Here is a 24,884-nt window from a genome sequence, read left to right on the forward strand (position 1 = left end):
ACAGACACTCTGATTAACTTAAATAAATTGAAATTGCTTCTGGAAAATAGGAAAATGCTTCTGTTAGGTTTTGTATATAAGATTTTTCAGGGGTGCCAATAATTGTGAGCAACGTGTTTTAGGCCTAGTTAAAAATACTTATTTCTTTATGAGACTTTATGTCCTTTTTCTCAAAATAAATTTGCTTCCCTTCAAGGTTGGATTTTTCCTATTTTTTTTCATTGTGAGATTACAATAAATCACCAACAGATTGTTTTTTATACCGGATTTTAGTCAACTTTAGCAGAGGTGCCAATAATTCTGGAGGGTACTGTAGATGCACCATGTCAAATATTACTCCAATACAAGTGAAAGTTGCTAGATTTTTACTTAAGTTAAGTACAGAAGTACTTGCTTTTAAAAAAATACTTAAGTATTTTTCCTTTTTAATGTATTGAAATCTAATGTTTATTTGGTCATTAATAGGGTATCCATCCGTTGATTGGTCATGAGGTTCCTTACAACCAAAAAGACATTTTACCTATTTTCAGAACTTTGCAACTGTTCAAATGGATACAATAATATAATTTAAAATAATTACTCATTCTCTGTTCACAAATCTAAAACATTTTCACTGCCAAATACAAAACCAGATAACTCAATTATATTATTTATTGTTTAATAATGTAGGCTAAAGATGTATGGTGAATGTCAGGTGATTGTTTAATTTCATTCCAATTTAGCAATGATCATAGAGGATAGCCTGGTTAAGACCAGACCATTTCTCAAATCTTAATTGCTAATAGGTTCGTCTGGGTTCTCCCAGGCTACATGGAGGATGTTCTGATGAAGAACCTGTTGTCACCATCATTCCCACAGCCAATTCAGCCAAGTTCAAATTGAACTATTGTAAAAATGAACTTCAAGAAGGTGTATCGCATTATTGCATGTAAAGAAGCAAATATGGTTAAAAGTAACGTGTAGCCTACTTCATGCTCATATTTCAAATGTAGTGGAGTCAAAAGTAGAGTATTTGTCTTTCAAATGTAATGGAGTCAAAACCAGGGCCGGCTCTTGCCCATTGGCTGCCCTATGTGATGCTGAGATTTGACACATCCACAACCACATACATTCAATGTAATCATTCTAATATACATTATAGGTACTGTCACGCCCGGCTTTGCCGTGCTGGGTGTGCTCACTCCACCTTTGACAGAATATGTTTGGGCGGTCTCTCTCCCCCCAATCTGAAGGGGGAGCTGTCTGTGTTCAGTCCATCTGGTCTAGACAGCAGCTGATTGGCGGGACTGTTTTAAAACCATCTCCTGCCAGTAGTTCGCTCTCTGCCATGCACTCTGCCATGCACAGCTCTGCTTGGCTCTGCTCTGCGCAGTGCGTTTTCTGTCTGACTTGATGCACGTATTTATGTAAATTATGTTTTCATGGTATAAGTTAATGTTTTAATAAATTATTTTGGATTTACTGTAACTTGTCATTGCTACTGTGAGCCAGGTAGTCATGACAGTACACTATGTTGTATGTAGCCTATTATACTGTACATTTATATTTGATACATGAAGAGTTCAGATGCAAAACCCTCTAAATCCGTCTGACCACATTTCTTTTAAATGAGCATTTAAAATCCGGTTCCTATAGGTTTTTGCATAGAAATCGATATTTCAGACCAGGAAGAGAGTGTTATTTGGTGTGTTTTGAAGTTAAATTATTTGAATAACGTATACTATGTGAGGAGAGCATTCACTCACCATCTTTATCTCATTTTTGACGTAGGTGGCATTTAGAGGCTTTTGCATCTGAACCCTTCACATGAACTACAGGCAATAGAATGGTCTCAGAATTTTTTTTTCTGTAACTACCACATTAGAACATTGTACAAATAGTTAGACCATATGCATTTATAGCCCACTAACTACTTCTACTACTTACATTTCTGAAGTGCGGGCGGGCGCCTTGGTGGCCTATAGGTGGTCAGCCCCAGAGCCATATAAAGGTACCTTTATATGGCTCTGGTCGGCCCTAAGTAAAAGTCACAAGTTTCCATAAATATAAATAGGCTACTATAAAGTAGGGCCTACAGATAGGCCTACTCAAAAATCAATCAAGTAAATCAAATGTGCAGCAGAATATCAAAAGGATCATCAATATCAATCAGAATACTAGGCCTAAATAAATTTCCATTAACATTATGCCTGTGAGGCTACTAGTAACTAATCTACCGTAGCATTGTCGACTTGGATTGATATATCGTAGTCTACATAACATTATCTAGGCTAATATTAATTTTGCTTTTGACGTTTCATCACAACTTCAGCATCTGCCCTATTTCATTACAGAGAAACTCCTGTAGATGGCGTGCTAAACCTACCGGTATGTGTGCTTTGAATAAGAGAAGCCCGCTCTGTCTGCAGCTTGCAGATACTGCAGGACTGCAAAATTGTTATAACTTTCGGTTTCGGTTGCCCCATCGTCGTATGTGCGGCTTAGCTTCTTCGTAGATTTTGCATCTTTTCTCGGATTCTCAGTGTCATTTTTACAAGGTAAGTTGTAGCCTAGTCCTTGACCTTCTCATAATAGAACCTTTTGGAACCATCAGAATTAGAACTTTTGTCAAACGTGACGTGTTTCAGAGGCTTCTCTTCACAAAATGTTTGGGCAGCTAGCCCCACGACCTTGCTATCGAGCTAGGCTACCAAACCCCGTTTTGCCTGTGACATTTCTTTCTTTTTTGCTGCCACTTTTGTTCTAATAATTGTAAGTTAGGTCTATCTATACCCTTTTCAAAAGGGATTGAAAGTAGAAAACTAGCTATAGTCTATTTATGGCTATTTGAGCTACAGGGTTGTTTAAAAGGGGGGAACAATGAACGACAAAATGGTAACGCTAACGTTAGCCCTTAATGTTGTTGGGCTCTAATTTACAGGATAGATGCTAGCTTCTAGGCCTATGGCTGATTTCCTGTAGCTTAAAGTAGTTTGAGCCCAAGACGGGCAATGGTCTGTTATAGCTAAATCACCTGAACAACATTATTTTGTCAGACAAGAATTTATGACGTATTTAAACTTAATAACCTATATGTGACTTATTTTCATTACATATTAATTGAATAGCTTAGTCTTAGTGGGGTCTCAACGTTTGACTATAGTCACGTACACAGTGGCGTACATTATTTGAACATGGCATGAAAGTCAAACAAAGTTGAGGTGTTCCATGAATCATTTAATGGAAAGATGTGTTACCTGCAACAGCCTATCACATTCACAAACTTTTCAGACCGCAACCGCCATAACAGTGATTTGGGATCCCCCACTATCCCCGGATGTGGTAGAAGTAGCCTATATGTTACAAACGTTGCGCGCTATATTGCACACGGACTATTACGCCTATCACAACAAGCATAATACCACGTAGGCTGTTTTATTTATAAGTTTGCCGTTAATTTACACCCAGAATCCAACATTTTAGAGCAGCCGTAGCCTTCAAGAATCTTTTTTTTAGAGCGGAATATGAATAAATGGCCATTGCTTAAACAAAGTGGGCTTAACCATCGCCACTCAAACAAGCAGTAAAGCTAATTGTTCCATCAACACTTCAAGAGTCAATTTTAATCATGTGTAAAATACTAGAGTAGATGCCACTTTACTCTGAAGACAATAACAATCTTGGTAACCACGCCTCCACTCCAAATCTCTATTTTGGGTGCAATGTAACATTGATTACTTTCTCAATAAAAAAAATGTAATATAGTTGACATATGTAAAATGTAAGTACCTTTGGACCATTGTGTCTGCTAAATGTGAATATGGTTGCACTATCAAAGTTTTTATTTTGCTGTTTGCTGCCCATAGGATGAGATTTACCATCTTTTGAAGGAGATCTCCGTTTTCAACTTAGGGCCCTGTTGTTTGTGGTTACCGAGTACTATCAGTTGGAGAAAAAAAAAGGATTGGATAAAAACTCCCTCTCCCCACTTGTTATCATGCTGTCAATCAAACCGCTTAGTGGTAAATGGAAGTGAGGAGCAATAATAGAGCGGGAAAATAGAAGCAGGCAAGGTATATTGTGTGTGTGTGTGTTTGGGGGTGATTTGCCATCAGTTTGAAAATTGTTAGGTTACCTTCAGCATGTCTGAATTATGGTTTCATGTCTGTGACCATACTGTATTAGCCCAATACATGCTAGCTGCCCAATCCACTCGGCACATGGACAAAAGTGCTTACTTTGACATCTTATTAGTGTCAATAAGTTTTTTTTCTGCAGGGAAAGACAGGTAGCCTAAACGGCATTGCAACTCAATGGTAATAAACAAGCAACAAATCAGATGAGCAGTACGGCAGTACTCTTACTCAGAATTACAGTGTAATCACACTTCATTTACACCACACATGCTGTGTACAAAGTTGTGAAGATTTGAAGATTTGATAGCGGCTAACCAACTTCTAACCAACTTCTGGCAGTTATCAAATCTTTACATCTTCACACAGGTAAATCAAGCAAGAATACACTGTGATTGTTAGTAAGCATAGAAGTCCATGAGCTGAACAGATCGGCTAAGGATATTTCCCTCCCCAGACCTTTGAAAATACAGTAAGATGAAGAATCTTAAGATTAGGTATTTAGCATGTGTCTACAGGAAGCTTTAGCCTAGCCTAATCTTAGTGCTGGGCGGTATGACCAAAAATGTATATTACGGTATTTTTCAAAATTCTAACGGTTTCACGGTATATGACGGTATTTTTTTTCCATGCATAATCAGATGTTCACAGCATTTTCTACAGGTTGAGAGAGGAATTGCTGCAGTAGATTGACTAAGGATGGTCTATTTTACTGTCATGATGTAGAATAACTCCACACTAGTGGTAATGCAGGTTTGCATGGCTCCAGAAAATGATGCTGTTTACAAAGACCCACTCATGATTCTAATGAAGTGAGGAATCAGAATGCAGACAATTGCAGTCAAAATACAGAACTTTTACTGTGCAAATTTCACAAACATCTTGTATAAAACCAATAGAAAAAGTAGTGCAACTTGCAATAATTATACTTTTTTGAAAATTATACAATTGAAAATAAAACCTCTCTGCTAATATGCTTACTCTGTCAAATAGGCCTATCAGAAACATGCATTATTGTTATTGTGTGGTTTACATGATGTTAGTGGTAGGCTAACGTTAACTTTATGTAGATGTCTTGTTAGTCTGCCATGAGCTTCGGTTCGGTTTGCTAGGTAAAACATTACAAAAAAGTTTGTTTTGGTGCACTGATGACAGTCAGGATAATTTCTAACTAGCCAGCTAGTATTGTTCAGTTCATGTCTATAACATGCTTTACTTGCTACCTGAATAATTTCAGCGAATATTCTTAAGGTTAGATGAATGATAAACACATGAAGATAAACTTCAATGTGTTCAGTGGGTTGGTAACTAACGACATTGCCTACTAGCCAGCTAGTAACAGCTGTTGAACAATCTCAATAGAATTTTCGTGATGGTAAATCCCTTTCAATGCAGTATCCTAGTAACATTTTTCCTTAACTAAAGAAACAATTTAAGGTATTCTGTGCAACACCCTTAAATAAACCCCTTACCTAAGGAGAAATTAAGCCTTAAGGGTCATACTTCAGGGGAAAAACTTAAGGTGTTTTGTGCTTACCCTCACTACGCCTCGCAGTCGCACCATGCGTGCCTATCAAAAAAGTCCCGTCTGAAACACTGCCGCGCGGCATAGCGTTCCAAACGTTGTGTAATCAAATACAGCGGTATATTAAAAATTCATATCATAACGGAAATATACACCAGTATACGGTGTGAACCGGTATACCGCCCAGCACTACCTAATCTCTCTTTCATATTCTTGTAAGCCCTCTTGTGATTTTCACCTGCACAGCTGAGACCCTATACCTTGTTTTCCCATCAGCACAAGACTCAAGAAGGAGGTTGGCTAAGGACAGTGCAACACCTGTCAGATATCCAGTCTAACCTACAGCATCTGTCACGGTACCTACCTGCTTCATCTGTTTTGCATAACACACAGAATGTAGCCATCACTGTTATTAATGATTGCAGTGTTACATACACCACTATGGGTAGAGACTGCATTTTGTGTCCAGCAACCAAGTTTTTTGCGCTGACAGCGCCTTTGACCTGATTTTCAGTGCGCTTCAGTTAAGTGTTTATTGTTGCTAGGTCAAAAAGTTTTGATTGGTTTATCAAGAGAGAAGTGACATTGAAGAGCCCAGCGCTGTTCTAAAAGTTGAACAGATTTCAACTTTCAGCTTCCTGAGCACTGTGGGAAAAACACTGTTAGCGCCGAGGGCTTTTTTCCACCGAGTGTGCTGCGCAGTGTGAACACTGATAGATAGATAGATAGATAGATAGATAGATAGATAGATACTTTATTGATCCCCAAGGGGAAATTCAAGGTCTCAGTAGCATACAGACATCACACACAACATGCACTTACAGCAGAAATGATAAATATAAGTATAAACATATAACAAAACTCCACTGTACAATACAATACTGAGACAGTAGAAGATAAGTAGAAGAAAAACTAACAAAACTAAATACTAAATATACTATATAAATTAAATTAAAAAATCCCCAGTTTGCTTGAGGGTGATCAAGCATGAGACACTTGCAGTGACAGGGCCTGGTCTGTAGTTCTGTGTGCATGGTAGGGTGCTCAAGAGAGTGAGTGTCATGGTGAAGGTGCAAAAAGTAGTCCAACAGTAGTCCAACAATCCTTTATAGGATTTGTATAGAAAATAGCTGCCGTCGGCGCAAAAAAATGTGATTGGTGAATTCAATACAATACAATAAAAGTGTGAGTGATCAGTAGAAAATGGGTTTTCTCTCTAAAGAATATTATATTTTTAGCAATGACGTTGTGGATCTGAGATGTGTTGAATTATATAGTGGATGGTAGACACAGATGTGGTTTTAAAACCATAAGAAACTACACTACACTTCTCCAGCCCCAAAGAAGTGGCTGCAGGGAGTGAGGCTGTGATTAATCTCTTTGCATGTGTTTCTTTTCTCTTTTCACAGTATCACTGCTGGGCATGCAGGGATTTTGGCAGAATCATGCTGTGTCTTAAAGTGTTAGCGATTAATTTGTTACTGATCTTGATCAACCCATCATCTACAGGTAATTAAATATCTTAATGTTGTTTCTTGAATCCTTGGAGGCAATGCTATATAGTATGCTCTCCAACCTAGTTCAGTAGGCTGACCACAAAACAGCTATGCTCTTTACTCCTAAAGGAGAACTCCAGCCGTTTTCAACATAAGACCCTGTTGTTCAAGGTTACTTTAAGATTTCTTTAAGATTTGCTTTAGTTTCTTAAGGCATCTCAATATGTACCAGTGTTTCCGCTAGAAACACTGAAAAAAAAGGTTAGTATGAAAAAACAGGTCGGGTGTCACTCCCTGTTTTTTTTTTTTTAAATTCTAGTTGCTAATCACACCATTTAGCCTAACGTGACTTGAGAGGGACAGGATTCAGAAACTAAGACAGGCCCATCTTCTGTCTGACTCGCGTCACGCTAACCCATGCATTAATTACCACATGTCACTTGAACGCTTGAACATACCGGTAGTTCACGTTGACAATGGAGAAACGCTTAGCTTACTTCGTTTATGACAGAAATTAAGTTTTGTGCCAACATGTTGTAGAAACACAACCCACAACACTGCCTTTATTTGGTGCAAATCTCCTTTACTTTATAGTCTGCAATTCACATTAGGCCTACTGGGCCATCACCGCGAGTGCATACAAAATGTTTTGCAATTTACCTTCGTTACTACCAGCAGTCGTTGCTTTTTTACTGCGTCGATTCGCGATTGAGTGCGCATCTAATGTAACAGCGGTGTCTTCGCGGAGACATCCTCTCTCCAGTTTCATTTTTGCTGTTGTTGCAAGCGAGCTTAGGCCTATAGACTACGATACGGGAAATACTTTATACGATCAGTTTCAGAAATTAATGGGTTTTCCTTGGCCTGTGCTACACCTTTCCACCAAGTTGTGCGAAAATTTTAGTTTTTGCGATGTTGACAAACATGCATAGCACATGGAAGCTCTTGATAGTGCTATTTATGGAATAGAACTAGACAGGTACCTCGGATTAGCATTGCTGTTTATTCTTAAACTGCAATTTTCAGCAGCCAGTGGAGGGCATTTAGCCTACTATGCTTCCGGACAATATTTTGCGTCTCCCCTAATTCTTAAGCAGTGGCATGAAGAGGAAACACTGAGAAGAATGTTAATGTTTTAAATAGGCTACATCAATACAATATATAAGATGTGAAGTGAAACTGGACGGGCCATAATAACCTCTGACTAGTTTAGGCTACTTATTGTTAAATTGCATTGTGAGCGGCAGCCAGCAGGGGAGGATACGTCGCAGGATTATTTAAAAAGCAAATGTGCGTCTGCCCTGATTCTTATATGGTGGTATTAATTAAACCGTGGGGGGCCGTCATGCTGAAATAAACGTAGAGGAAACACTGTGTACACCCTAATATATGTCTCCAGAGAAAAGCCTAATAATTAGGGGTGGGCGATATGGCCAAAAATAATATCTCGATATTTTTTGTGATTTTGACGATAACGATAATTAGTCGATATCCTTTAAAATTGTAGAAGTCTGAATTACTTTACAGCTCATTATTTATTAATAGCATCAATGCAATAATAACCAATAACCTATCCTGTGACTTTTTAACCAAATCAACCAATGCATTGTCACTCTATGACACATTTCCAATTTTGCCCACTTGTGTGTGTGGCAATGACATGGTCTAGCCAGCTACATTAAAGAAGATGACTAGACCTAACAGTTTCCCAAGAGAAAGTCTGAAGCTGAAGTTCCTTTCAAAAACCTTTACTTAGGATTCACTGTAAAACTAAGCAGACCAACAGAGTACATCTAAGTTATTTCCTTCGATGTTTTGTTTAAAAGAAATCATGTAGGCTAGCATTCCAAGTTACAAAATAGAAACTTATGCGTTAGCTTATGGCTAATGTATATGAGAAATCCCATAGAGATGCTAACGGTTAGCATAATCGATACACGTAGATATTTAGAGCGAACTTCAGTCCATTTACAAAAGGGTTACATGAGAAGAGTTCTTTGTTTACAACTGACTATTAAAATACTCAAAGGCAAATGTTTTCTCTCCATATAATACCATGTAGGAAAAAATGTGACTGTCTCATTAATGCTACGTGAACAGAAGTAGCTGCACAAAATCCCAAGTAGGCTACGTCTGGATCTCGCTACACAAAATAAACATTAGGCCTGCATGTGACAACGTGGACCCACTAGCGATCATGTGACACTTGCTCTGCTGCAACGGGGCTTCTCTTGCATACACCTCCTGGATTTAGTGAATGTATGGGGTTTCAATGCGTAATTTTGAGTGTTTTTTCCCCATAAGTAATTTAAATACTCGATAATGTAAATTTGCACATCGTTAAAACAACAATCACGATATTATCGCAGACGATATATATCGCCCACCCCTACTAATAATTATTCCAAAATATATTCTTACAATATACTTATATTGCGCACACACACACACACACACACATCCATACACACACACATACACACACACAAACACACACATAAACACACCATAGGATGGCTCTGAACATGACCCCTGACCGTATTATTGCCACGCTGTATAAAAATATGGGTAAACCTAAATGTGCTGATGCACTTAAATGAAAAAAGTTAGACATGTCAGTGCTACCAAAGTAAAAAGTTAGTCTGGAAGCCGGTATTGGGGAAAGCATTGTAACGGGGTCTGCCTGTCCGTCTGTGTGTGTCACCGCTCACATAATAAGATGTGGTGTACCATTGTTTTTAAGGCCACCATAAAGGTTACCAGCAACATTAATTAACACAGGCTATTTCAATATGGAGAAGTAAACCGGTTACGGTGGGGCAGAGAAAACTATTTAGACTTTAGACTAGTTATGTTTGCCGTATATTTGCATGGTGCAGAAACTGTTTTGGTGACACACAGTTTGTGCTGCTGAGAGACTTTGTTCAGAATGCTAGAGCAGTGGTCCCCAAACTTTTTCTTCCGAGGGCCAGCTCACTATGCCTTGCTCTAAGAGAGGGCCAGAGACTCGGAGTATATCAGTAACCATAAATAGATTAGTGCTGTGAACAACAGCAGTCTACCTTAGTTGAATATTCCATTTAATCATAGGCTGTTGGTATTAAATGGTATTTAATACCATTGTTAGCTGTGTTTATATTGCCATCATGCCATATCAGTGTAAAATGTAGCTCAAATTAAATAATACTAATAAAAAGACTTTTGTATTCCCAAAAGTATTAGCAGGGAGTCCCAAAAGTATATTTTATTCAAAATATGTGAACTCTGAAATCTGTGTCTTTGCATACACAGCTCTCAAGTTGTAATATCCTACAAATAATTTAAAGTTGAGAATTTTATGAAGTGCTGAAGTGGTCTGAAATGACCACCATTCTAACTTTCACTCACCTGATGAGAACTTTGTGAACTCTTTGTATGAACATTTGAATGAGTGAATAAAAAATAGAAATAATTATCCCAGAAAGTCCCAGAAATATGACTTTTATTGTAGTTAGTTAGTTATTAACAATTCATTGATAAACTTTTAGAATACTTTGAGCACTGATGCAGTCAGCATAGCCCTCTTACATTGTTTGCAGTAGGCCTACATTTCATTCCGTTTTCGATGGCAAACACGAAACAGTGCCAAAACAACCACCAGTGGACAAAAGGAGTATTACATGTGTACTGTTAAGACTCGCCATAGAGAATGAATGGGGGAAATTGCGGAGGTTATAATTTGACGATGTCGTACTCCCGTGTGGGCCAGATTGCACACATTTTCAACACTATGGAATGTGAGGTAAAAATGGACATTCTAGTGAAGAGTTTTGATCAGCTGTGGGTTCAAAACGTATGGTCGTCAGGGTAACGTTTATAGAAACAAGTAGGTAGAAATGCAACTAATAGGAATATAAATAAATAGTTTAAACTAAATTGATAAATTGATCAACTTTAATCGTGTTAAGCCTTATGCAAATGGAGTGTTAATTCACCCCTCTGTAGAGAGTGCATTTGAAGATTTAATGCACATTTTACATTACATTACATTACATTACATTTGGCTGACGCTTTTTAACCAAAGCGACTAACAACATGGTAAACAGTACGTTTTGGAACAATTCTCACAATTTTAGGACAGTTTAAAAAAACATTAACACATTTAAAGTGTTCCCGTCATGATTTCTTATTCAAATAGTTAAAATGCGTATTAAAAAGGTGAATGGAAACCCAGCTAGTGTATTTGATCTATTTTATTTAAACTGTGCAACCAATCCGTGGTTCACCTGCATACCGAAACAGTCGGGGTGGTCCGTACACATCACAGTAGATCGCACCAAAGGCTGATCACAGAAATTGACATTGCATACTGTACATTTTTATCACAATCCTTTTTCATGGTAGGGAAAGGTAGCCCTACAAACAATTTATATAAAAGTGGAATTGGGTTGATCAACGAGCTTACAAGACACAAGGAGTGCAATTGGCACAAGTATGTGGCATAACAGATTATGTAGGTCTTTCAGGCTAATTCTGAGGGTGATCGTGTGGGGAAAGAAGCTATAATGGCTTTCAATAAATGGTATAATGTGCCACCTATTTTTCAAGGATACACTTAGTGACTGTCGTATTGAGGGTTAAGCTAAAGTCTCTTTATGTTTGAGTTAGTGTCATTGAATACAGTAAAGGTAAAAAAGCATGTAAGATTGTGGCCACAATGTGCAGCATCTGTGCTCTACAGAACTCTGTTAAATGTCACTTCTGTCAAATCTAACTATTTTGATGTGTGCACAAGAACATTTGGCATTTTGCCCAGCTGAGTGTTTCTAGTTCTTGGTGGAAGACTCTGTTGCATGTGTCAAAAATGTTTGTTGTCCCTCCCACTCTAGCCCCAGACATTTCAAACACAAATGTGTACGGCGCAAAAGGTAAGTCCATCGAATTGAAAGTGGAGAAGCAGCCCGGGGGAGCAAAAATCGTGTCCATTATCTGGAAGCATGGAAAGAATAAAGCTGCAGAATGGTTTGAGGAAGATCAGGAGCCTCCTATTAAATTTGGCATTTTCAACACATCATCTACGTCATTGGTCCCAGATAAATGGTTCCTGATCATCTCAGACCTGCAGTCAATATTCAATGGCGTGTATTCGGCTGAGGTGAACAACAAGGACCCAACTCAAAGTGTGACCCTTACTGTAATTGGTGAGACCTACGAAACAGTTTTTTTTTTAAATGGTTTTCTTGTTTATATCTTTAAGTTTATTGAAACTTATTATGCTGTAACAACAATACGATCCAGTGTTACAAACACACAGAGAACACACATAAAACACAAGGAGGCCCTTTTGTGAAATAAGTTTAATGTACCATACAAATATAAATCTGGACAAAAAGGGAGATTCATGGTCTAACAGGAGCCAAGGAGCAGGACCGGAGCACGCAATGCTTAACGTGTTTTTATTTGTGCAAACTGACTAACGTTTCGACGCCCATGCGTCTTCAGAGTCAAACAGTCAATGGCAATGATGTACAGTTTTTAAAAAAGTCAGATACTAACATCTTTCAAGGCATTGGTTACTGGCCTGGTGGGTGTGGTACATCAATTAACCAGTCCTGTGTAAGCACTCAGATGTAGACAGAAAAGGGAAAAAACAAACCACCAAAAGGAAACAAAAAAGGAAAATACATATACATGTGTATATATATATATATATATATATACATTCAACACCTTCAAAGAAGAAGTACATGTAGAAGTATAGAAAATAAATATACATACAGACTCAACATTTATACAGGTACCTCAAAGTGTGGATTAAAACAAGAGAGGCCAAGTTCCTCATTAAGACCATTAGGTTCTACTGTGTTCAGAGTGAAAATCCAGAAAGCCTCTCTTTGTAGTAGGGACCTCACTATGTCCCCTCCTCGTTGGGAGGGTAAGATTTTCTCAATCCCCCAAAATTTAAGGGACGCATTGGAGCCATGATTCGCTTGCACATAATGTCTCGCAATAGCATAGTCCATATTCCGGTTACGAATGGCTGCTTTGTGTTCTGCAATGCGTAGTTTCAGGGGGCGTATAGTTTGGCCCACATAGACCAAGCCACAAGGACATTTCAACATGTAAATCAAATGGGTGGTGTTACAATTAATAAATTAGTTGATGTTGTATTTTTTGCCTGACTGGGGATGGGAAAATTGCTTCGTGTCATAAGAATTCGAACAATGAGTACAATGTCTGCATCTGTAAAAACACAGAGGAGGAGCCGGCAACCACATAGGTTTTGGTGGAGGGCTCATGGTTGTGTGAACCAACCTGTCTCTAAGTGAGCGAGGACGTTTAAAAGTAATACACGGCGGTTCTGCGCATATGTCTTTAAGAGCTGGATCGCTCTGCAAGTCGTGCCAGTTTTTCTTAATGACATGCTTTATTTCTCCACCAATATGCGAGAATTCTGTGGAGAAACATAGTCTTTGCTTCGAGGCGCGTTTGGTTTTAACCAGGAGGTGTGCTCGTTGTGTCGATCTGGCTCGTACATACGCTGTGGAGATGTCGCTTTCAGCATAGCCCCTGCTGGACAAATCTGGACACTTTGACCATATTAATCTCCCCATCAGTCAGTCTGAGGTATTCATATGAGGCCATATTTCCCAATTTCATAAACCACTCCCTAAAACATTTTTTTATTCCAACAAACCAAACAATCTTTTATTTCAACGGCCTTATTCCAATGCCCTTTTTATTGGTCAAACAACAAATCCATTAATTGAGAAAATATGAAAAAATATTGTTAGTTGCAGCCTTAATGTTTATGGTTTTATCCTCCTTTGAACAGAGGCTGTTTCAAAGCCTGAAGTCACAAAAGAGTGCATCCCTGAATCTACCAACTGCACCCTAACCTGTAAAGGAACAGGTGATGGCCCCACACAGTACTCCTGGAATGATGAAGAGTGGAATGGGCCTGTTTTGACTGTGTTGAAGAGTGAGAATCAAGAAGTCCTCTACACCTGTAACTTCAGTAATCCAGTGAGCTGGAAGACCAACAGTGTCTCTGTGCCAAGGACAATTACAACTTATGAATCAACAAAAGGTCAGAGTTTCTTCTAGACAAATAATCTCAATTGAACATCAATAAGATTTCTTCATTTCAACCCCTAAGAAATAGCTTATTTTCTCAGCCCAGTTCGAGTAGTATGATTTGATTTCAGTTTTAAGGAACACATCAACATTTTGGGAAATTGCTTATTGCCTCGCCTCCCCCAGAGTTGGAATAAGATTATACCCTTCTCGCCTCTGTGCGTGTAGTAACTCAGTCTGACGCACCCACCGTTAGCCTAGCTTGGAGTAGTTCATTGAGATGGTTGGAACTAACTAGCCTATAGCTCTTAAAAGTGACAAAAGAGCTCCAACATTTTCCTATTTACATGTTGTCAATTGTATAGTTACAACATGTAAAAATACCAATGTAAAATGAGACAGCGATTTTCTTAGCATATACAAACTTGAAAGTATGTTCTCATTCAGGCAACACCTGTTCAAGTTCTGCTGTTACTTCTGCAAATCCCAAGTAGTTGGATTGCTTATCCTGGCAAATAAGCTAATTTCCCAAAATGTTGGTGTATTTCTTTAACATCTTAAAATACGGAATTTGCTCCCCCTAAAAGGGTTTCATGAGATCCGGTCAGAATTCAGAAAGTGACAAGACTGTTTCTTAAAGATGAACTGAACTGGAATTTGAAGTAAAAGTGATATAACAGATGAATTCTCATTGGTACAGTGATTAAAATGGATGAATTTATTGAAAGGGATAAAATTGTATGGTGAAAGTGTTGTTGTTACACGGGCGTAGCTACGTCGGGCATGGTAAGCTACTCTGCACTAGCACTAGCAGCCATAGCAGGTAATGAGTCTGAGGCTAGCTGACATGGCTGAGGAAACTAACATTAGGCCTAGCTGAGTTACATATTGGCCATAAGCCGTTTATCATAGGCAAGCCTACATCACAAAATCTCATACAAAATGAAACCAAACTAGTGTAACAAAGGCGAACACTTTAACAGGGGAAATTAATTGGGCATTAATCATTGTAGGCTACTGAACGCTATTTTGTCAACGAGCAGAAACACACACGACATTCAAACTATTGATAAGATGTGCATATGGAAACTGGTCTGTAACTTTGGACGAATAAATGGCATTGACTTGCCATATCCTAAAAAAAACGTTTCTTGCTTACTTTATCGCAAACTCAGCAATTGGCCAGCTTGTAGCCTTTTTCAATTCATAGGAGGGCGAGCCCCCAGTCTCTCCTGTGCCATGGAGCCTAAGTTTCAACTTCGAAAGCTTCCTTCACCGATGCCAGTCACGGGTCGCAATTACAAAGTCCGGGAAGGTTCGTTCAATCTTTTAAAGTTTTAAGTGCAGTAGCCCATCTGTCCCCTTTGGAATTGACCTGTCGCTAAGCCCCGCCCCCCATTGTTACCGTGTGAAAACTCGGACAAACAAACCAGACTTGAATAGAAATACATTGTGGACAATGGCAGCTGACAGTATATGAAAGCAGGCTTTGAGGACGTTTTGGTCGAAAAAGGATTTACTTTCCTCCAGAAGCTATCAAAAGGGACTTAATTATGCTATGGAGGGGTGTTTTCAAAACTTTAGAATACATACAAGGTGACAAGCAGTTGTGGCGAGTAGCCGTGCAAATCACCTGCAAAAACCACTGACGTTAATGCTAGCTAGCTAGCTAGTGGAAGATTGATACTAAGATATGTTGGGTTATGTTAATAGTTGATGTAGTAAGAATATAGTTGGTTAATGAGCATTTTCATCTTGGGATTTAACAGGGAACCTGTGCCCACGTTGTTGGCTTAGTAGCCTACATTATGTCGAGCTGTTGCAAACGCGAGAGACGTCCTGTAGGCTACTGTTGATGAAAATATACCCCGTTTTCTAGCATCTCGGGGTACCGGCTATCAGTATTACACGTCCCCCATGCAAAACGTTTGACCATGGTTATCCGTCTGGGTTTTTTGAGTTAATAAACTCCATAAATAACCATTAATTTGTTATTTTATGCCTGCTCCCTGTTGTTTCCTATGGAGTTGTCCGAGCTGATGTCCGAGTCCCCATGAGGCTGGACTGTCATTGGTTCATCAGCGTTCTAAGGGTGGCGCTTAGCGACAGGTCAATTATATCTCGATCGAAGTAGCCTCAGATGAGATCCAGTGTTAGATAGGCTACCATACGATCCAACCTATAGGAAAGGGCTAGCAGCTAAACACCTTGGAAACACTCTTATGTCAAACTCCACAAGCTAGCACTCAGACTATAGAGTATAAACCATGACTCCGACGATATCACAGATCGATAATAATTAATTTACTAGCTGGTAACTAAAACAAAGCGGGTCTGTAAACGGAATCCAATGTCCCTTTCTACTCACCCTGAAGGTAATTGTTCACCGTCTCAGGGCAGATTGTTGATGCAGAGGGAGTTCAACTCGAAAACAGTTGCTAATTCCTAGAGACCCATGCAATATCAACATCCACAAGGTAAAACTCTGCCAACTCTCCATTAACGTTAACCTAAAGTAAACGGCAAAACTCGTCAACTCGTCAACTCGTCAACTACGTTTTTAAAGGGACACCAGGCAAGCCTGATGCTTTTTCTCTACGGAACTCCCCCCACTCGGTCTGAAGCTCTTTTCCTTTTCTTCGCGTCTTCCGTCAAGGGTTTTCGCTGCTTCTTCGCCGGCTCTGCCATTATACACACGTTTGCAACAATCTCTAGCGTTTCATTAGCCTGCCTCTGTGCTGTAAACTGATCCTGCTTCGGTCGGCGGGTAGGATACACCAAACTTGCAAGTGGGATATTCTTCCTACAGGCTGTAGGGTCGGGCGAGAGAGCCTTCATTCGCCCCGTAATGAGTCATTTAACCATATACCGACTTACGAAGATGATTAATTAACACGAAAACGTTGCCTGGTGTCCCTTTAAGAGTTTCAAGGGAGGGAGAGAGAGAGAGAGCCCGTGTGAGTTGCTGTTACGAGTGTCAGTAGTCCAGGCCATGTTAGCCTACATTGCTGTGACAATGCGTGTTATATAGCTTATACGTAACGTTATATGCACCATAGCCTTCGCATAGGCCTAATGTAGTGGTGATGGCCGAGTATACAGTTGTGTGGAGGACGTACAGTAGGCAATGTGTGTGTGTGTGTGTGGGAGGGAGGGAGACAGAGAGACAGCGTGCGTGTTGCTGTCACAAGTGTCCTTCGTCCGTTTTCTACATGGCCTGTAGGCTAGGCCTACAGTATGCTGTGCCGCTATACATTGCGCAAAATGTATACCCCCGAAATAAACACATACATAAATAAACATATTTTTTCCGTCACTTTGGCTTCCTCGAACATTATTGTTATTATTATTATTATTATTATTATTAACTTTATTTGTTATAGAGGGACAGCGTACACTAATTGACATTTTACAAAGAAAATGTAAATGCACCCAATTATAGCCAAAAGGCTAGTTTCCATTGGTAGTCCCCCTGCCAGAAGGAGCATGGCAAAATTACCTATTAATTAAAAGAATAAATTACAGCAAAAAAGCAAACAAAACAAAAATAAAACAAAAATTTTCCCTACGTTTCGCCACTGCTTTGCAACAGATGGATTCCGGAGCAGTGTCCATGGTTCGGCAGCGCCCACAGTCATTTTCACCCAAATAATCCTACTGAAGGTTGAGCTGGAGCCTGAAACCGATCGTCCCCCATCTAGTGGTAGTCAGACACTACAGGCCTGTCCCTCACAGGCTCAAATGTGTGCTATGAAAAATACTGATTTTCGTGTATATATAATATGCTGCAGCTGTTGCCTATAGAACTTCTCAGGTCCTACCATGCCAGTGACGTCATTAATTGTCATAATCAACACATTATCAACGTTGAGTCTTTCAGTTCAGTTCATCTTTAAGGGTTTACATGTTCCAATGGCTGCAGTCTTGTTAATCAGTCCATTTTCTTGCCTTGTAGGTGGCATAATCGCTGCTGCTGTTGTTATTATTTTTATTTTATTGTTGGTCTTGGCTGTGGCATTTTTGTGCAAAAGGAACATTGGTATGTATCCATAAAACATTTGATTCATATTGATATGCATCTAATATGTTTTATTTGAAGGATTGCATGACAAGAAATTCCAGGGTCAACATACAGTAGATTACGCCCTTTTATTATTAATTGTATTTTACAGTAATAAGTACAATATGTAAATACAGTTCCTCAATATGTGATGCTTGACAAACTAAAGTTCACTTCCTCTTGAACTTTAAAGTTGCTTTTGTAATTACATGTTCAAAAATATAAATCAGAACAGTAATACCTACTGACCAGGCGTTAATGGGAAGCAATATTTTGCAGAGAAATTGTACAAATGTCATTGTTCAATCGTTAATAATGGTGTTTTACTGTGGATGTTGTCATGCATGCATGATTACAGTACGTCCATGTTGGGGCCAACACAGAGGATACAGAATAAACTACGAACCAGCTAATAAAGATGGTAAGGGAATTTTCAAATAATTAGCTACATTACTATATATGCGTTGCATTTTGATTTTTTTGTCCTTCTCAATATACAAATAAGATAGATAGATAGATAGATAGATACTTTATTGATCCCCAAGGGGAAATTCAAGGTCCCAGTAGCTTATGACATCACACACAACAACATAAAAAGGATGATGAAAAAACAAATGAACAGTAAAAGACACTAAAGATACTAAAACAAGGATCCACATGAATGTACTGTGCTGTATAAGCATAATTGATCCACATGATCATAATGTAATGTATAAGCATGAGGCACTTGCAGTGACAGGGCAAGGACTGACCCTGTGATTCAATATGCCGTGGTAAGGGGCTCAGTAAGGTGTGTGTCATGGTGGTAGTGCAAATAAGTGCAACAGTGCAGGGTTAAAGTCTAGCGACCAGCAATAAATATGGACAATATAAGAGACCAGTATTAAATATGGACAATATAATACAAAATTTAAGCATAGTAATATAACAGTTATAGTATAATTATATGGACAAAATGGAGGAAAATGTAAACATAGTAATATAAGAATTATAGCAGCAGTGCCAGGATAGCTTTGCAGTCATAGGATATCAGCCATTGGTCAAGTATGATGTGATGTTAGACCACAGTCCAGACTGGGAGATGGAGGAAGGGATGTACATATGGGCTAATATAGCCAGTAAACAGTGTAAACTCAATTTAATTTGCAATAATGTCACGTTTTTACATGGCATAGGCCTATATGTATAAGTTAGCTAAACTGCTAGAATGAGCAACAAAAAACAAGCATCTTTAGAGCATTTCTTTGGAAGGGGTAGGGGGAAAAAAAGACCCACTGATGATGGTAGTGAGCCAGATACCTCAAAGAAAAAGAAGGGGTCATTCAGTAGGAAATATGAAGAGTCATATTTAAAATATGGTTTCGCAGAGACCAGTGATTCGCATGCACCAAGTCCTTTATGTGTGGTATGTGGCAATAAGTTGTCAAACGAAGCAATGAAACTATCAAAGCTAATTTCACATCTAGAGTCCAAGCATCCTACACTTAAAGACAAACACCTTGAGTTCTTTGAGTGTAAGAAACGCGAGCAAGAAGGACAAAAACTAGTGCTTAAAGCAACCACATCGGTGTACGTGGCTGCGCTAAAAGCCTCATACTTAGTGGCTAGTCGGATTGCTAAATCTAAGAATTCAAGTTGATGAGTCAACTGATGTTGAAAATAAGGCAATGCTGCTGGTGTTTGTCCGGTACATATTTGAGGAGGATGTTCAGGAGGATTTGTTGTGTGTGCTGTCACTTCCAACGAACACCACAGCTGCAGAACTATTCCGGGCTTTGGATGGTTATGTGTCTGGAAAATTAGACTGGTCTTTTTGTATTGGCGTATGCACTGATGGGGCTGCAGCCATGACCGGACGGCTGTCCGGTTTCACTGCAAGGGTTAGAGACGTTGCACCTGACTGCGAGCCCACACACTGTGTCATTCATAGGGAAATGCTGGCTAGTCGAAAACTGCCGCCCGAGTTGAATGGGGTATTAACCCTTTAGGCGCCAGAGGTTTTTTTCCGAAACGATCAATTTTGACATCTTCATTTCAAAAGGCTATATCTTAAAAGTGATAAGAGATAGACTTTCTGTAAATTAGAGAAATATTAAGGATGACCCAAAGTTTATGTAGAGATTAAATGTTTATATCTAATTTGCATATTATGACATCATATGGTGGCGGCCATCTTGGATTATAGAATTTTCATGAAAAGTCGCATGTTTGAATGATAAAATGCACCACTTCTTTCCCCCCAAAATGTCCCTCACCTTCTGTATGCTATATTGCACAATACTGAATGCTCAGTTAAATAGTAAGTAGTGAACAAACTGTGTAAATCATTACTAATAAATGGCAGAAACAAACCAAATGCATGTAGCGGTAATAGCGACTGGCCTTTTGCTGTAGAGATTTTCCATTTACTACATACAGTAGGCACTCTGATTCCATGTATGGGGCACATATATATTATTCAGATGACACACAAACACAAGTAGACAAGACCTGTTTAGTTCAAAAGCTCATTTGCCACGGCAAGGCACAGATCAGGAGAGATGACGAGACAAGACAAGAGACAATGTTAGTATTTTTTTTCTTTTTGTTGTTTTTGTTGGGTTTTTTTCTTAGCTGACAAAGACACACACATCACAAGGACATGAACACACAAAAAGGAACACATAGTGTATGTCCTAAATGATCAGGGAAATAGATAGCAAATCAACAGTGTAGGCCTAAATCATTACTAATAAATGGCTGACATTTTTTTTTTTATGTAGCAGGCCTTTTGCTGTAGAGATAATGACTCCCTATCCCTATCCATACAGGGCCGGCATTCCCATCATCTTGTGATAGACTTTGCATGACCTAATGTGTGTGTGTGTGTGTGTGTGTGTGGGAGAGGGAGAGAGCGTGTCACCACCTCCACCATGCGAGCAGCATGGCCAGATCTGCCTCGCGCGCGCCGAGTGGAGAGAATTTGCGCAGCTCGGACTAGGCCTACTGTCATTCTCATTGCGACTCCCCACACTGCCACTACGTTCCCCCCTAACTGTCCTATGAGCACTTCGACCTCGTCTAACATACCCAGTGGCATTAGACAAAGGCTCCACCACGTTACTGTCGCCGCGATTGTGGAGAGGCACACAGAAGACAGAAGCTAGCGCTATGGACATTAGGCTACCTCCAGCCTCGTTCGCCACACCACTAACACCCTGCTAACTTCCCAATGAACACTCCGAACCCGTGAAACATTATTCCCACCAGTGACATTGGGCAAACGATTCAAAGTTTGTGCTTGGTGTAAGCTAAACTATGGAGTAAACTCTCACTTTGTCCAGCTGCATCATTGCAAGGCAGGGACGCATCTGAAGCCTCACTAAACGAATCACCGTCATTTTCTGAAGGCAGATATTCCCCTTCAGAATCAGGGTCCGTGAATAGAAGACCCAACACTTCATTTCAGGTAAACTTTTTTGATGCCATTAGACGATAATCTAATGCAAATACTCGCTGACGTTGACAATATCGCTCTGATAAAATAGCTCACATGCACACTAGCTCCGGGATTGCACGCACTGATTCACTGCAGCTGTAGCGCGAAAGTTTTGTTTAAAGCATGACTTTTTTCCGACTCGGGGATGACGTATGACATGTCTGCCATCTAGTGGAGTGGAGGTCGAACGAAATATGACACCCTATTTGACTAAATCGGCCGTTTTATTCAGTACCGCATCTTGTCGACTAAAGTCGACTGTGGCGCCTAGAGGGTTAAATGATGTAGTTAAAATAATCAACCACATTAAAGCACACGCACTCAACTCTCGCTTATTTGAGCAGCTCTGTAAAGAAATGGATGCAGAGCACAAACGCCTTCTCTTGCACACAGAGGTCAGATGGCTGTCAAGGGACAGGTCACTGGCCAGAGTGTTTGAGTTGTGAGAGCCGCTGCAGAGATTTCTTACAGAAAAAAAGTCACCGTTAGCTGCACATTTTAGTGATGAGGACTGGGTGTCAAAACTCGCTTACCTGTGTGACATATTCGGGTTGCTTGATGACCTCAACCTGTCACTCCAGGGGAGAATGACGACTGTCTTTAAACTGGCAGATAAAGTTGCTGCATTTAAAGCCAAACTTGATTTGTGGGGACGACGAGTGGACCGGGGTGTATTTTATATGTTCCAAACAGTAGTGGGGGTTTTGGGAGAGACTGAGGCCCTTTCTCTCGCAGCTGGTGCGCGATCACCTTGTTGCGCTTTCAAATGAGTTTGAGCATTACTTCCCATCCTCTAAAGATCCACGGGCAAACCAATGAGTGGGTCCGCAACCCATTGGTCAATATCCCGAATAGTCCTAACTTGTCAGCGCAGGAGGAAGAGCAGTTGATCGAAATTGCAAATGACGGTGGTCTTAAGAGTGTGTTTGAGGAAACCTCTCTGGCGGGTTTTTGGATCAAAACCAAAGCAGAATATCCCGAGATAGCCGTAAAAGCGCTGAAAACGTTGCTACCATTTCTTTCAAGACTTTGCTTAACTAAGAATTGCGCAATCGACTGGACATTTCAAACACACTGAGGGTGTCACTGTCTTCCATCACCCCCAGGTGGAACCTTCTTGTTGTAGGGAAACAAACACAGGGCTCCCACTGATTATTCGTAATGCACGTTAAATGACCATGTTTCCCATATTTTGTTAAGCATGTTCACACTTGATAATAGATGTAGCTTCAAGTTTCATAGTTCATAGTTCATATTGTTCAATTTTCACTTCTTCAAGTTCACGTTTTTCACATTTTTAAGAGTTTGTTACCTTCACTATTCATACATAACTGGAGCTAGTAGGAGCTAGCTTTTCAAGTAATGCACAACACATATGGACATGGAACCCCTAACCCCCCGCCGGCCCGTGATAAAGAAATGGGAATCAAACCGGTCCATGGTACATAAAAGGTTGGGGACCCCTGTTGTAGAGTGCTTCAGTGTTGACTGACCAGTCCAGTTTATTGTCCAGATGTATCCCCAGATACTTGTAAATGTTTACCACCTCCACATTGACCCCCTCAATAGTGACTAGCAGCAGAGCGGGCTTAGACCGCTGGAAATCCAGCACCATCCCCTTGGTCTTCGCAGTGTTGAGTTGTAGTTGGTTAAGTTTGCACCATTGCACAAAGTCCTCCACTAGGCTCCTGTATTCCTCCTCCTGCCCATCCCTGTTACACCCCACAATTGCATTATCGTCTGAAAACTTGTGCATGTGGCATGACTCTGTGTTGTAGCAGAAGTCAGATGTGTACAGGGTGAACAGGACTGGAGAGAGCACTGTTCCCTGTGGAACTCCAGTGCTGCTGATCACGGTGTCGGAGAGGCAGCTCGTGAAAGTTAAGGAAGGAACATATATTACTACTGACATTGGGTGGCGTGTTCCTTTAACTGTAACATGACCGGGATTGCACCATCTGTTGTATGTATATACTGTATCACCAGTCCACCTCCCTTCTTTTTGGCTGAAAGTTTATTGTCTCTGTTAGTTTATTGTAACATTGCAGCTAGTTAGCCACTTCTCTGTGAGGCAAATCAGGCTACATTCCCTGTAAAGCTTCTAATTTGCCAGTTTGTCAGTTTTGAGTGAGTTCACGCTCCCCATCACTACCGATGGAATTGAGGGCTTGTATCTCCACTTCTTCTCCCGTCGCCTCGTCCCGCTAACAGCCCCGAAAGCACCACAATTCATGGGATGTTAACGTGAACACCACCGGCATGCTTTCGTAGTGCAAGCAGCTGATTCCTTGTATAAACAAGTTTGCTACCGCCAGAACATTGTGATAACTGATCCATATCCATAGGATAGAATAAAAAACACTCCTTACAGTGTGTAATCCGGAGTAAAGAAATAAAGAAAGTAAACAAAAAATAAGATGTAAGATGTATTAAGATGTTTTTTCATAGCATAATACAGTATGTGTAGTCTACTGGTCATTACATCTTCAAATATAGCTAGTGCTACCTGGCAGCTTCAGAGATGTGCTGCTACTTTTGTGAGAAGCACGCTCATGTGAGCTGGAAATCAGTCCGAGTGTATGTCATTGACATGTCCGTTAAATCAACGAGAACTTTTGGTCTAATAGCACCAAGCTAGAAAACTTTTTAATGGTGGACTACATTCACGCTGCTGTCACTAAAGTGCATTTGGCAGCTAGCCTGACGAGCCAGACCCACATTAAAATGTAGGGTCTGAGCACTTACCGTTCGCAGTGCTCAGTCCGAGGGTAGGGATAATCGGTTGTCTTTCAAATTCCCTCTGCACGTAATAGGACAGCACTATGAGTCCCATGCGTTTTCCCACCAGCGGAGCTAGTTGGCTAGTTCAAACTTTTGCCAACTTAAAAAAAGCTTAACTCGTGTCACACTGTTCGCCAGCAGCAACATCCATCTTCTTTGTTTTCAAGTAGCAGGGAATTCAAGCCAACCCGTTGCAACTCTGACATCAATCATTATGTTAAGCCCGCCTAACGACTCTATACACGATTTGATTGGCCTGATAGAAGTTTAATTTTTCAAGCTCACAAGCCAACGGAGAGTTGCTAGACTAGCCAAATGTAATTTGCTGCCGCTAGGGTGCGTCTAGATTTCTAGGCTATTCGGCAGTGGCAATGAA

At 40.0% G+C, this 24,884-nt stretch overlaps 1 protein-coding gene across 3 annotated transcripts in view; it reads left to right on the forward strand.

Annotated features, from left to right (window-relative positions):
• Positions 1 to 2,388: 2,388 nt before the first annotated feature.
• LOC121696667 (CD48 antigen-like) overlaps positions 2,389 to 24,884 on the forward strand; it is a 49,884-nt gene continuing 27,388 nt past the window's right edge. For all 3 annotated transcript variants that reach the window (XM_042077842.1, XM_042077843.1, XM_042077844.1), the window contains exons 1-7: positions 2,389 to 2,537; positions 5,914 to 5,993; positions 7,047 to 7,146; positions 12,002 to 12,313; positions 13,948 to 14,202; positions 18,145 to 18,228; positions 18,608 to 18,670. In XM_042077842.1, coding sequence (XP_041933776.1) covers positions 7,083 to 7,146; positions 12,002 to 12,313; positions 13,948 to 14,202; positions 18,145 to 18,228; positions 18,608 to 18,670 — 778 coding nt within the window. In that variant the 5' untranslated portion in view covers positions 2,389 to 2,537; positions 5,914 to 5,993; positions 7,047 to 7,082. The remainder of the gene's footprint in view (positions 2,538 to 5,913; positions 5,994 to 7,046; positions 7,147 to 12,001; positions 12,314 to 13,947; positions 14,203 to 18,144; positions 18,229 to 18,607; positions 18,671 to 24,884) is intronic.

This window comes from Alosa sapidissima, chromosome 2 (assembly GCF_018492685.1).
Source record: "Alosa sapidissima isolate fAloSap1 chromosome 2, fAloSap1.pri, whole genome shotgun sequence".
NCBI lineage: Eukaryota > Metazoa > Chordata > Actinopteri > Clupeiformes > Clupeidae > Alosa > Alosa sapidissima.